We start from the raw sequence: 15,047 nt of genomic DNA on the forward strand, positions 1-15,047 counted from the left end.
TTTTTGTAAATCGGAATAAATGAAACAAATGTAAAACGTTGATTATATTTATTTTATTTACCACAAGTATGAACATCTTGATCAACAATTTAAAAGTTAACAATAATAAGCACGTGAAATATTATGGTGCATTAATTCATTGTTACTTTAGTGGATATAGTATTATTTTAGGGGATCAAATCGATCATTATATTTATTATGACAATTTATTCAACTGAATATCATCCAAACCCAATTAGACGCCATCTAGTAAATGTTATCGAAAGCAGCACTGCTAACAAAATTTTAATTACGATAGTTATTGGTTTTACAGTATACATTACATTTGAAAATGGTTTCTTATAAATCGTGGTACCAAAATAACTGTCACATGTCTAGTTATGTTTATTAAAAAAAACAATGAAAATTAACAAGAAAAACTTATTTGAAAATCTGAAGAAGAATAAAATAACACAACCATAAATAGTGCTTAACAATCCTGATTAAAAAATATATACAGCTGTAAATCATAATAAGACAAACATGTCCATTATGATACAAACACAAGACTGTTAAACGAATTTTATCCTCATCGCCAAACTAAAATTAAGTATATATATAAATTTTTCGAAGTACCCTCATGAAAATTCGATTTCATGTCACCAATTCTGGTTTGAAATAACAATTTTATTTGAAGCTAAAAACAAAAAAAGCGTTACTCAGTAAAAGTAAATACTCCAACAACAAAGTGAATTTTTTCAGGAACTCATTTCAAATGAAAGTCAGTAAAAAACTACTCTCATAAAGTGGAAATCATTTCTAGACTAGACAAAAAAAGCAATGTAAATCGAAATGTATGGAAATAAACTCACGCGCAGCACTCTTATGAAATGGCGTTAGACGCGTTAAACGATCGCGTTGATCTAATGGCAAATTTAAAGTGAAAAAAATTCAAGTGTAGGAATGCAATAAAAGTAAATGCATCAACATTCAAAATAGACTGTCTGTCTGACACAAATTATTATACAATGTTAATTTAAGTTTTCATTTATTATTTCACTTTACGATGAATATTAGAGGTATATAGAAGGTACTTTACGAACTTCACGTGTTCGTATACGTAAATACGACAACTAAAGGAACTGATCATGGTTTATAAAACAGAATGCAAAAGATCTCATGGCCGCTCACCAACCAGATGGACCAAAAAAATTACAGTTTTTGACAGCACTAATATATACGAATGATACGATGCTCATATTTAGTTACCAAACGAGCGCTTAAAACAAAAATATATGTTACATCACGATAACTGTTTGTGTAATCGTGAGTACCACAGATAACAGAGAAGTGACGTCACTATGTATACGTTAAGCGCCGTCAAATTTAAGCGTATTTTTTTTTAATTTGCATTACAGTTTCAAGTCAAGTAACCTGATAGTTACATTTCACGCACCAAAACCATAACCTCTGGCTTCAAATAAACATCTTTATTTGGGCTATTATTAATCTCTTTGATGACATTAGAGTGCCAGGCGAAATTAAGAACGGTCGCCGGCACTAGCTTCAAGTCAATAAGGGTCTTATTCGCATCTTCTTCAATGAGTAACTTTTGACCGGTTGGTGTATTTAGGATAAACGGTAAACCACTATGTTCGAGATTTTCTTGAACGAATTCGTGAATCTCCATATATCTTTCATACACTGAAAATGTTCCCTGAAAAAAACATACATTTTAAAAGCCTTACATTTATTACCAAAATGTTTAACTATTTAATTATTCATTATAAAAAATAATTAATATATAAATTTAAGGTATATAGAATGACATGTTATCCCTGAAAATATTACTACAATAGTCGTTGTCGATAAAATTGTCTCGTAGAAGCAATGAAATATGTTAAGTTGTTATATTGGTTTTTAGCAAAAATGAATAACCTCTAATGTCCAAAACGAAACAAAACTTTATTTCGCTGGAATTGAACCCATAATAGTTTAAAGATTGATAATTAATAAATACCTGTAACAATATGCCATCAGGGAACCGTATCCGAATTATGGCAAACTTGTATTTCCTCATTTCCCTAAGTTCGTCCTTTTCCCGCATAGCTTTAGTGCGAAGCATTTGCGATTTTTCGATCGCTTCAGCTCTGAAATTTATTCATTCTAATCAAAAATCATTCATATAGGTAACATAATGTACACTTATGAACGTCAAAAAAAGAAATACATATACATTAAATGATTCTAAATTTACATTTACTGCCAGTTCTCAAATCAAGGGCGTAGAACGGAAGAGAAGAACTGGCAATAAACTGTCCGCCATCTTCTTAATCGCCAAGTTTTTTTACACAATGTTTTTTAAGGACCTGCAACCACTACACCATGTTCCATATGACATCTTGATTAATAAAGAATAATAAAATAAATAAAAAACAAAGATTTGTCCTCTATCAGCAGGAGGCATGGTGAAATAGGAGCACGCACTTACATACTCGTGAGAACAACACGCAAATACGTAATATAAACAAATATCTTATAAGAAGAATTTAATAAAATTAGTTATATAAAGTAATAGAATTATATGATATGATACCTCAACTTTTGCTCCCTCTTAATTTCCTCCATAGAGAGTGCATAGAACGATGGGGGTAGTTGCACTTTATTGGCCGCTTGTGAGGGTAGAAGCACTTGCAAATTTCGATCCAATTCTAACTGAATCGGCTCAGCTGAACGGAGTGCGTCTATTAATGTCTGAAATATACATTAATTATATTAATAAACTGTGCATTCTCCGAAGTTTTATCAGCGTTTCTAGCATTCCTGAATTAATTCACTGTCCAATACAGTTTATTTATATAAAATCCTAGCTGACCCGGCAAACGTTGTTTTGCCATGTTTTTGTGTCAAAAAGTTAAAGTTTATAATTAACAAAAAAACATAAGGGATAATTGTAGAGGGGTGAAAATTTAGGGTTGCATGTATTTTTGTATGGTGTATCGTAAAAAAATAAAAACGAAAAGTTTTGTCTAAAAAATAAATAAAAAAATTTAGGGGTGGACCACCCTTAACATTTAGGGGGATGAAAAATAGATGTTGTTCGATTCTCAGACCTACCCAATACGCACACAAAATTTCATGAGAATCGGTCGAGCCGTTTCGGAGGAGTTCGGTTACTGTGACACAAGAATTTTATATATAAGATTTAACTTTAATATCCACATTAATCTTCTAACAAAGTTTTCCTTTATTGATAATCCTAGAGTAACTCGAACTAAAAGTCTACGATACGTACCTTCGGCTCGCTTATCTACTATTTTTAATTGTCCAGTGAATAGGCTATCTCGCTCTTACAACTTTATTACAAACATAGATGAAAATATTGATGTGTTTTACAACAGTCTACCAACATTCCGTAACTTTGTTTTGCAGGCTCTTAAATCTTAATGTGGTTTAAGTTTTAATTTTGTTTGTTTATTACTGTAATTTTTATCTATTAGATTTAGTTATTATTAATATTTTGTTTTTGTTTTGGTGGTTTCTTTAGTTCCTTTGATATATTGCTTAAGTTCTAATGTGATTGATGTGTATGTGTGTGTTAAATTTGTGATGTCATATTTTATTGTATTTTTTAGGCATACTCATTGTTTTAGAATGTATATATAAATAAATAAATAAAAAATTAGATATTTTTAAACATAACCATCCATTCCTGAGGTAAGCCTACTAAAATTTAAACAAAACCTACAGTTTTATAATAGAAGTTAAGATATGCTATCAAAAAAAGTGTAGATTAAATTATTTGCATAAAATTATGTAGCAATATGTTCCAAGTCAGTTAAAAAATTAATATTTAAGTTGGTTATGATTAGAAAGTTTTTTGTAAAGACCATAGACCATAGGGCATATATCATAGCAAGACTTAGGCTTTGAAAACAAAAATAACAATGTTAAATTCTGTCAGCTTATAGGACTTAGATAATATTACTTACCGTCAAACTCTCAATAGAAGGCACATTATCTTTTTGGAATACAAGATAATCTTCCTGTACACCATTATTATCCATTTTCTGCTCAACGAAGCCAGCGGCTAACAATAAATCTAAGGCGCCCTCTATTGGTTGGACTCGATCACAAAAAGCCCTGAAATTTATATTAAGCATTAAAAATCTGGCTTGTATTCTACTTATTACTACTGATTAGTGATTCAGAAACTATTATAAATTCTATTGAATTTTGTTATGTATAGCAGTTAAACTAACAGCAAGTCTTGTTTCTGAATATTATATTGTTACGAAGACAGGTTTACTACACTAGAACGCCATACGACAAGGACGGAGCAATGTGCGAGAAAGAGATAGATAGTACGTCGTTTTAAAATTGTGCAATGGCTACTCAGTAGCAATCCTACTTAGAAACCGAACACTGTTCAAGATTATTATAAACCCTTGACTGTACTACAGCATTTTCTATCCGATCCCCTAGCTCATAACTATGTTATGTATTTAATATAATTCACATAGATTTAAAAAAATGTAATAAGAAATATGTAATATTTTTAAACGGTACTTTAGTGCATAATTTAGTTATCTTACGTCTGCAGGTTTAAAATAATTCCTTACAAATACTGCTACACATATGCAAATTTATGGTATCTATAGAGAATATTGCTCAAATATAAAATGCAATAATACAAATATAAATTTTTGGTATAAATTTACAATACCAGTTCTAGAAAAACAAGATATAAGTACCGGTTAGACATTCTAATTTTCTGATACTTCTCCTCTTCAGGGTATGTGATAATGTTTTCCAAATATTTGCATAATGTCTCCACACAGGTATCTATCTGAAATTGTGTTGCGATAATGATTTCACTCCACACAGTTGCAATCAGCAGATAAAACACCAGACAGTGTTTTGGTGGTTATTAAAGATAAATAATAATAAACATAATAAATAGTTTTTTCATTGGTATTTATATAATAAATAGTTACCATGCATATATGCACTGGGTAAAAATTGTTCAGTTGTTCAAATGATAAACATATTAGTTTGAATCAAAGTTATATTATATTCTAAGGCCCATATTGTACAATATCACTTAAACTTAAATCTGCTTTCAAGAGCTGTCATATCCTTATGAACTTTGAAATAGTTGAGAATGTTCAAGGGGAGATTGTGAATAAAAGATGCCTTTTGGAATATAGTTTGTTGTTTTAAGGTTTAATTTATTAATCTTATTAAAAAACTAACCTTTTCTCTATTGTTATTACAAGATTGAATAATAAGACAGGCTGTGAGGCCTCTTTCTTCCTCCAATTGCTCATAGAGGAATTTTTTAATATTTTGTTTCCATTCATCTCTTGGTAGAATGTCATTACTTATTATGGGACACCTGAAATTAAATAAAGTATAACTTAATTGTAATTCATAATTTTGTAAGTTGTTATTGGTTGTTGTTTAGTTTGTTATAAAGTAAAGTGTATACAGGTTCCCAGTGCTGCTCTGATTGTAAATAACGATTAAAATAAGCAAATGAACAATAGTATGTTGACGGGAATTTTGCTTAAATTTTTATAATATTTGTCTCTTTAATAGTAATTATATATGGGCAATTGAAAAACTTATGTATTGGTAATATTTAAATTATCCAAAACCTTCCTAGATATGATTACTCATAAAAAGCAAAACGTGTTTATTCTGAAGTGTTACAACCTCATCTTTCTAATATGCTATATACTATCTTTCTCACTTAAAGAAAACTCCAGATGCAGCAAAGTTTCCTGGTAATTCAGTCTCAATTTCTTGTCTCTCTTTTGGGACTGCTGGTTGCACAGATTTTGAATGGCTTTCTTCATTTTCTAATTCCCGTTTTACCTGAGCCTAGTTGAAAAACCATTAAATCACTATTAAGAACCTTTTACAGGAGTCACAATCATTGTCAAGGACATAAAATGGAAAAAAATGCATAGTCCAACAAAATAGAATTATAGATAAATGATTTCTAATGGATGCTTTAAAAAAAGTAAATAATTGCAAGTTTGCTTCAAACCTTAATAGCTGCTAATGAAGTGTTAAATGCTGGATTATCTCGTTTTTGTTGCAATCTAGCTAAGGCAGCATCAGCAGCTATTTTACTTTCTTCAGACAAACCACTTCTTTTCACCACAAAAGCTTCCTTCTTAACAACTGATTGATTACTTATAGAAGATTCACTTAACCTGTGGCCTGGACCAGCTAACTTAAATTTAGCATCAGCCTTTTTCTTTTGAAAAAATTTTTTGATCTTGTCTGCCATTTTAGATTCTTGGTGTGTGCTCTTTTGGTAGTTTCAGTTTTGAGACACTCTCTTTTAATTGTGCTATTGTGGCTGAAGTTGCTGAAAATATTACAAAAAAACAAAACATAGTTTATATATATATATATATTGTGTTATCAAAATTTGATACTTTATAATAAGTTTACATTTTCAAGTAACAAACTGGTGATATTACCATTTTATTGTTATTGCACATGACAATAACTGCACACGCTAAAACAATTAGCACTAATTAGTTAAATAAAATAGAAATTATAACACTTACCGGGTTTCATAAACCGTTCTGATATCCGGTTACCATATACTCGCCAGGACACGAAAATCAATAACAAAGTAAACAGCAGAATAAGGAAAAATGTTTTCAATAGCAGTAACTGAAACTCGTTAAAGAAAAAAACCTTTGCTAGATTATCGTAGAATGTGAAATCATCAAGATTGACGAAACTTTTTGGTAAATTATCAATCGGCAGCGATGATACGCAGGACTGAAAAAAATCTTTTGCAAAGCTTAAAGTATCCTCTATTTGAAGATACAGAGCCTCGTAAAGCGTGGAATTAAAAGCTGTGTTTTCGAATAACGACATTACACACGTGGAAACTACAAAAACATTTTAATTTCGAATAAAAATGAAACAAAAATACAGTAAGGAAATATCTATAACATTAAAGAAATACTGTTGAATGACGAATACTAAATATTGACAATTGACAATTCAGTACTGACATATTAATCATTATATTATTTTTGTCAATGTTATATTTGTCATTCGAAAATTTCCAAATTCCCTATATAGGCAGAATAAATGTATTCCATTTAATTTACTTAAGCTAAAATTAAGATGAAAAAATACGACATTTATACTGGCTGTTAACGAGTGCCCGTACTATATAGCTTCCAATAGCGATACGGATCCAAACGTTTTATGCGATTTCGATGTAGTTCTCACAGTATCCGTAGCGCTGTTGTTGTTAATAATTTATTTTTCTTGTCCTGTAAAGGAATGAAATTGCATATTTTATCATATTTTGACCTATGGCTACAGATTTAAATGTTAATAAAACGAAAGGGCTAATCGTTACCGTTCCGTTCAAGTATTTAATAGTCTAGGTACTTATTATAGGTAGGTATACCATGAAAATACAAGTCCAGTAGGAGTAATGAACTAACGATATTCTGCCTTTTTAGCCGAGTCTTAAAGCCGAGTACACATACCTATTGTTGGAATGTAATAGATATGACCTTGGTGAAAAGTGTATAAAAAGAAAAACCATTAGGAATTCAAGGAACTGCCAGTCTAGTATTTAAAATTTTTCGAATCGAGCATTACGGCTTAGAACTAAATGAGCTTGGGCACGCAATGTAGCCATTAAAATTAAAAGTATTATGATGAACGCGTTTGTAATTAATAAATTTTTTGGTATAATAGAAGCTTTGTAGCAGTTTTATTTCATATAAATCATTGCGTGTGCAAAGAAATTAAGTTATTATTCATTATTGCTTAACTAAGGATTCTTAAATATTAGGTATGTTATCATAACAAAGAGTTGTAGATTTTCTACAATAGCACTTATCATCTAACAATATATAAACGATACGTAGGTAACATGAAAATTTGTATAGGTTATAAGTATGTGAATAATGTATAGTAAAGCTTTTTACACTATCATTATGTAAGTACAATAATTATAATAGACGTCGATATAACATGATGATTAGATTACTAAGATTAAAAGACAGTAGTCTATTTTGTGAAATTAAACTAACCACTGCTACCAAATAAACTCAAAACGTATACTGTGAAACTGTTATTTTGTTGATTTCGGTAAGTTTACGGAAAAAGTTTTATTGAATTCAATCGTACCTATACATAAATACCTGTAATTATTTATTATAACTATAATTATTTAGACCCAACATAACAAAAATATGTCACGTTTTGTAGCGTTTCACATTTCGAGAATTTTCGACTATTTAGTCTACTTTAGTTTTAAAATTCCTGTGAAACTTAACCTTAGTGTAGAAAATATTATATACATGTTACAATATATAACCAACACTTTAAAAATTACATTTTAGACTTCCACTATTACTGTCTTGGAGTTTTATATATATTATAATGGGTACATAAAAACAAATTAAATATAAAAAATCATTATCTCAAAATACGAATTAGTGAATCGAAAATACGGCTTGATTGTTCATACCGTGAAAAGTTAATTTTAAGTTAGTTGAAGCATAAATAATAGACATTCTTCAAGAAAATAGCCTACTATTAATAATTATTTTAAGGCCAGCAACGCACTCGCGAGCACTCTGGCATTGAGAGAGTCTACAGGCGGCGGCATCACCTAACATCAGGCGATCCTGCCCGTATGCCTTCAAGTACTTAATTTAATAATAATTTTATGAGAACACAATTTATCTCGTTGTATATAATATGTTAACATTAGCAAGAAGTATTCGTACAAATACTATGAATAACCAATAATCCCCGAGATAAGAAGCATTGAGAGGCCACTTGTGAAGTTTTTACGGTTATTTCTGACAATGAGTCCTCTAAGTACTTTCGTGATATGATATTAGACGTTCAATAGTTTAGAGATCAATATGAAGACATGTTTATTCTTCTAAAAGATAGATATATGATAAACAGACTATACGCAGCGTTTAATTTTGTTGTTGGTCAAGATTTTGTAAATTAATAACGTGTGAACAAATTTCTTGAATATAGAAAGCTTTTAGCATTATTTTCATCATTAATGTTGTTAAATGGATAAAGAAAAAGATATTCAATTTTAAGTTACTTGTTCAGATCTCTGTTGTAATCATAATTTAATTTATATTATGTTTATTTTTTTAGAACTTACTAATTCTCATGAGCATTGATTTCTTAATTTTAACCTATTAAATTTAATTTAAGTTTATTTATTTCAAAAAATATACGTTAAAGAATTTTCAAACAAAGAGTTTAAAAGTTGCATTCTTCAATTTTAGTCTTTTAGTTTAAATCTGTGGGTATGTACTTAAATTTTGGCATATGTAAATATATTTGCTAGCTTCCACCGTTTTTATATCTAAGGTGAAAATGCAGTTGCGCCGTGCGCGCCCCCGATAGTTGCAGGGGTATGTTGGACTCGACACACACCAGAATCTCTGCTATTGAGAGACTGGGTGAGCAATACCCACTAAAACAACCTCGAGTAGTTCCTTTAAAGCTGCGTTACATGAGCCTGTTTAAGAAATGTAAACAAATATTGCAAATCCCATTTTAAAAGAGTAAGTGTTGAGTTTCTTGAATATTCTTCTCCCCAGGAAACTACTTTTTGGAAAGGGCAACTAGAATCATCTTTATATTTTATTTAACGTTCAAAATTGCCATTTTAGGTGGTTTAATTGGAATAAATGATTTGTCTTTTGACTTGTGACACATATTTTTTATATTTTAGTTTTTTTTATAGAACAGGGGGCAGGGGGCAAACGGGCAGGAGGCTCACCTGATGTTAAGTGATACCGCCGCCCATGGCCACTCTCGATGCTAGAGGGCTCGCGAGTGCGTTGCCGGCTTTTTAAGAATTTAGTATCGTTGTAATTGTTATTATATATAATTTTTGTTAGCAGTATGATTAAGAAATAAATAACTGAACTGTAAAAAACTCCTTTCAATTTTTAAGACTGTCCCATTTTTTGGGATAGACGGACGTCATTTTTTAACACCAGTTAAGTACCAATGTTGTTCTTTTAATCTATCTCCATAGCAGCAGCGAACAGCATTATTTTTATTTAACTTTAAAAACATTGATAATGAGATAGAATTACAACAATATCTCAAGTGGTTCAGATAAGATATGATGATCTTAAGTGTACTGATAATAAAACATTGGTACCCACACGCTGATAGATAAAGTATAAAAATAATTATGATGTAAAACAAAACAATTACACATATGTATAATACAATAATTTTACAACGCAATTTAAGTAACTTATCAGAAATCAAACTTGTAGTCCAGTCTAATAAACTTTTAAATCACTTGTGTTAATTTTTTTATATATTCTATAGTGATAAATACAAAATGTGTAAAGGTTTTGCAACCCGCGGAAGGTGTTAATATAAATTAACACTGGAAACAGTTAAAGTTAAACAAAAGTTCTAATTAGAATTTGTAGGACTTAAAAATCTTTCTGCAGTCAAGTTGAGTGACCAAATTTGTATCGAAATTGTATTAGACTGGATAACTTTAAATTCTGGTATATTTCAATGTAAGTTACATATATAAATAACATCTAAACTATAAACCTTATCTTATTTATAGTTTTTTGTTAAGTGACTCATTAAAATGCTAAGAAAGTAATTTTTATTATTATTAACTGATACTTTAAACTCTAATCTACACGAAATTTATAAGGAATACGTAAACATGTATGGAAAAGTCCACAGTCCTAAAATTTCCATTCTCTCTACGGACCCTTCAAGGTCTAAGTCTCAGATTTCTGTATATGTTACGTGATCGTCGTCATCGTCATCTGTTATTTCTATAGCCAAGTCTGAGTCATGATCAGCCTTCAGTCTCTAACACCCACCGTTGGGTCTTAGAGACTGAAGGCTGCCTTAGCAGCAGACTTAGATGCCGCTATCCTCACGACACTTTCCTTCACCGTACGAGTGTTAAATGCGCATTTAAAAAGTCTGTTCAAGTCGGGATCGAACTAACGCCCTCAGGTATAAGTTCCCTCGTTGAAGCCCTAGGGGAACACTGCTTAACTATAACAGTGAAGGTAATATTTTAAGTTAAGCTATCTACGCATTGATTTTTTAATATTTAATTAGTGAAACTATATCTATCTATATTGGAATTTACTTTGAATAGTGTCTAATATTTTCACCCCGACAAAGCAATACATACTTAATTGATGTGAGTGAAATTTAAGGTAAGGGATAAAATCTACTCAGCCATTCATACTAAAAGGGACTAATTAATTAATTACATATAACGCTGTAGGAAGTAATATAGGGTTGATGTTACCTTATACTATACATATTTAATTTATCAACAAAAAGTTATTTTCATTATCAATGAAAGCAACAGAAAAATATATGTCATGCTCAATCAAAATTTTGAGAGTTAAATTAAAGGAAAATCTGTACTGCACTATGGATCCTTTTATAAGAATAAGGATAAAAATTCTAAAGATCGCTTAGTGTCAGTATTTTAAAAATAAATTGTTATAAATCTACTTTTCTTTGATTTAATTCAATTACATAAAGTAATTTTATGTATTTTATGACGTAACAACGTCTTATGATTCGATGGAGCCGGCTGCACGCACGAAAAATGCATGCGGCGTTACCTCTCTCTGAGGCGATCCATTTAAGGCTTGAAGTGCAAGTGAGAGCGCGGAACGAGCGACAAACAGACACAACGCTCTGCATTCGCCAGCGTTCGTTAGTTAAAAAAATGACTAATTGTATCTATGCGTAGAAATAAATGTAACTTAATCAATTCAATAATTCAATCGAACTCACAATTATTGTGATTTCCATTTACCTTCTTCTCTATATCCATACAAAATATCTATCAAACAAATAAAATTAAAATTATCTTTTAAAAAATGCAACCATTCCATCAGTATTTTCTTATGACGTTGTCACGTTCAAGTATCGTCAGTAAACCGACTTTATAGACAACCTATTTTTTAAACATATTTCGGCCATATAGTTCGCACTGCATATAGCAAACTAATTGAAATACATTCAAAAGAGACGTGACAAAATCAAATATTTGCATCGTAACCGCTCCATACAAATCTCGTCGCATACAACTCGAGACATCGCAGAGCCCTATGTACACATGCCTTTTAAATTATTAAGGAGAATATTTGATGATACGTGCGTTCAGTCGTATGTCCCGAGATCGCGTGGGCTACTCGTGTTACGCACAAATCCGCCCATTAAACTATAATCATTCAATAGAAATAAATCTGTTGCAAGGAACGGTGAAAATAGCATCCTTGTATCCTCGGCTCAGCCCGTGTTCGAAATACAAAGGTATCTTTTTAAAAGCCAATCTTGCCACGTCAACATCCAAAGAGGTTGTTGTTCGATTTTTAATTTCTAGATTGGCCACAGTGGATCCGTTCGTGAAAAGAAAAATGAAAATTTTCAAAAAGAAGCTTCGCTTTTCGATAGCGTTCAGCCACGTTTGAATTTTGCTGCGTGCATATAACGAAGCATTTTCAAAATATCTCACATATCAACAGTGAAATTCGAAGGATTTCCTTATTAAAATGTAAGTTTTTAGCATGCTATATTAGTGATTGAGGTCATAAGAGGACCTAGTTATCTCACACTCACAGTTCAGTTTCTAGTATTTATGACGTTGACAAATATATATATTTTAAAAATGGAATTCTATGGTTGAGTAGAATTAAAAATAAATAGACACTAGCGCCAATCAGCAAAATCCTCATTCATGGTTTAAAATATAGATAAGTATATTATGATCATACATATATGATCAAGTTCTTAACAAAATTAAGGCTTTCAGCACAATTCAATCAACCTTTACAAAGAGATACCGAATGTCATTGGACCCTAATTCAATAAGCAGTATGGTCCCAAAATATCATTGAGTGAACATACGGTAATAAAATTAGATTGACCTTCGAACCGAATGGATTTTATTAACCAATAGACATATAGGCGTACAAAACTATACCTTATTTTATACTTAATATATTTGTTTAAAAAAAATACATCATATTACTAAAAATAAGTCAGCTTAGCCATGTAGCAGCTTCTAAGTCGGATATACTAGGCACTACATATCATTTGCTACATAGCTGGACCAAATTCAGGAGGTATTAGAAAATGAAAAGTCAATGGTGCTCATAACCGACGAGCGTGAATGGTATATGTCGTGAGAGTGGATGAAGAGAGGTATGACCGCAGCGAGTGAAGATCCGTGATCTCTAACTACACCTGCGGGAATAAGTCGTGAATCAAATAATAAAAATGACTATGAGTCTATTTGGTGTATAAATTATTATCATATCTTTTATTCGATAAGGTAAAAGGTGTCTCCCTGTCTCAAATCGTAGGTTTGATCCCCGGCTGTCAACCAATGGTCTATGTGCGCTTTTAATAATCGCTCATAATATATAAGGTTAAGGAAAAAATCGCCAACTAGGCCGTGTGTCAAGCACAAGCTAAACACTTACTTGCTACTGATCACGAAACACATACAGAAATCTAACGCAAAGTATTAAAAGAAAAAAAAATCATTCATGATTTTTTTCTTTTAATGTAATGAATTAAAATAATACGAGTACCTTCGTAATTTATACTACTATTTATAACTTTTTCTTTTAAAAACTTTACTTAAATTATATTAAAGAATAAATCTTACTACTCCTACACAGTAGGAAACTTTATGTGAGGGCAAAGTTTCTTCTGTCGCCAACCTTTGTTAGACTCAATACAATTTAAAATTAATGAAAATCACCAGATTCCAACCAATTCTGGTGAACGTCTCATATATTTCCGTACAAGATCATGCGTCAGAGCATTGTCCACCAATCAGGACCTAAGTGGCCCATTGAGACCACCTTTATACAGGTTAATGGTCAAACGTCAGTTATATTTCATACTACTGTAGTTATTGTGCGTTCCTAGGAAAAAAAATCAAGTCAATTCGGGAACTACTCCCGAGTATTGTATTGATATGAGATCGCCTTAAAACAGTGAACGTAATTTATGCATTTGTGTTACGGTGTTACAAGGATAAAAAATGTTATAATAAGAAGGTGGAATATCTTTTAACATTATAAAAACATTAAATAAGGTAGGTAAATAATTGTGTAGGTAAATAAAGGTAGGTAATTAAAAGTGTCTATCGCACTTATAAAATAAGTTTTATAAGTGAGATATACACTTCAACGCACACAGGCTCACCGGAACCAATTGGGCCGCCGGTGTGTCTTTGTTTAATCTGTTGCTTTGACGAAGCAAGTGAAATATAAAAACAAATATTTTTGACGCAAGTCTTAGTTTTCTAAAGTCCGCCAACGCCAGTACAATTACGATTATAATCTCAGCTTCAATTCAAATAATTGACTTAAATTAGAGCTACACAGAAATTGTATACATGGACATATTGTATCTTATAAAATCAACTTGCAATACGAAGATTTTAATGATACAGGTATTAGTTATTTAACAAGCAATAAGTTTTTTACAAATATTGGCGGGTTGTGTCGCCTACAATTTCCTCTATTTGTCTATATATATATATATATATATATATATATATATATTTTTTTTTTTTATTTTATTTATTAACACTTTGTTACATTTACAATACATGTAGTGTATACATGTGTTGCATATTCAATCAGATAAAATATTTTTAAGGAGACAAGGACAAAGAAATACTAAGGGGTAAATTGCACAATTATTAATAAAAATAAAATTACAAATATTAATACACAATTAAAAACATTTAAAAATATAAAAAAATACTTTTTTATCTAATCTTAAGAGTCATTCAATTCAGAATTCGATTATAAATACGTGTTACGGATGATGCATAAATTTAAAATATTTATCACACCCCGTGAGTCGAGTAACAAAACCGAAAGAAAATCTATTTCACATCTATAGAGCTAAAGGATCTAACATTTAACCTTATGTCATATCACGTCACCGATTGTGCTAAAACTCGAATGATTAATGTATGAGGGCTCTCG

At 30.8% G+C, this 15,047-nt stretch overlaps 1 protein-coding gene across 1 annotated transcript; it reads right to left on the reverse strand.

Moving 5' to 3' along the window:
* Positions 1-33: 33 nt before the first annotated feature.
* On the reverse strand, positions 34-6,708 carry LOC110993548 (UBX domain-containing protein 6). The gene is made up of 9 exons (XM_022259849.2): positions 6,567-6,708; positions 6,035-6,361; positions 5,735-5,865; positions 5,236-5,377; positions 4,734-4,828; positions 3,972-4,122; positions 2,576-2,733; positions 2,000-2,129; positions 34-1,696 (listed from the first exon to the last, which is right to left on the reverse strand). The coding sequence occupies exons 2-9, from the start codon at positions 6,278-6,280 to the stop codon at positions 1,421-1,423; spliced, it is 1,329 nt and encodes a 442-aa protein (XP_022115541.2). The 5' UTR covers positions 6,281-6,361; positions 6,567-6,708; the 3' UTR covers positions 34-1,420.
* Between the last annotated feature and the right edge of the window lie 8,339 nt (positions 6,709-15,047).

Source organism: Pieris rapae, chromosome 7 (assembly GCF_905147795.1).
Source record: "Pieris rapae chromosome 7, ilPieRapa1.1, whole genome shotgun sequence".
NCBI classification, from domain to species: domain Eukaryota; kingdom Metazoa; phylum Arthropoda; class Insecta; order Lepidoptera; family Pieridae; genus Pieris; species Pieris rapae.

Bases quoted from the DNA above. Each gene is read 5' to 3' on its own strand.
- LOC110993548 (XM_022259849.2), bottom strand. From the start codon at position 6,280: ATGGCAGACAAGATCAAAAAATTTTTTCAAAAGAAAAAGGCTGATGCT. The intron at 4,123-4,733 runs GTACTTATATCT...TATAAATTTCAG, and splicing joins AAAATTAGAATGTCTAACCG to GGCTTTTTGTGATCGAGTCC. The intron at 2,130-2,575 runs GTATCATATCAT...AATAAATTTCAG, and splicing joins AAGAGGGAGCAAAAGTTGAG to AGCTGAAGCGATCGAAAAAT.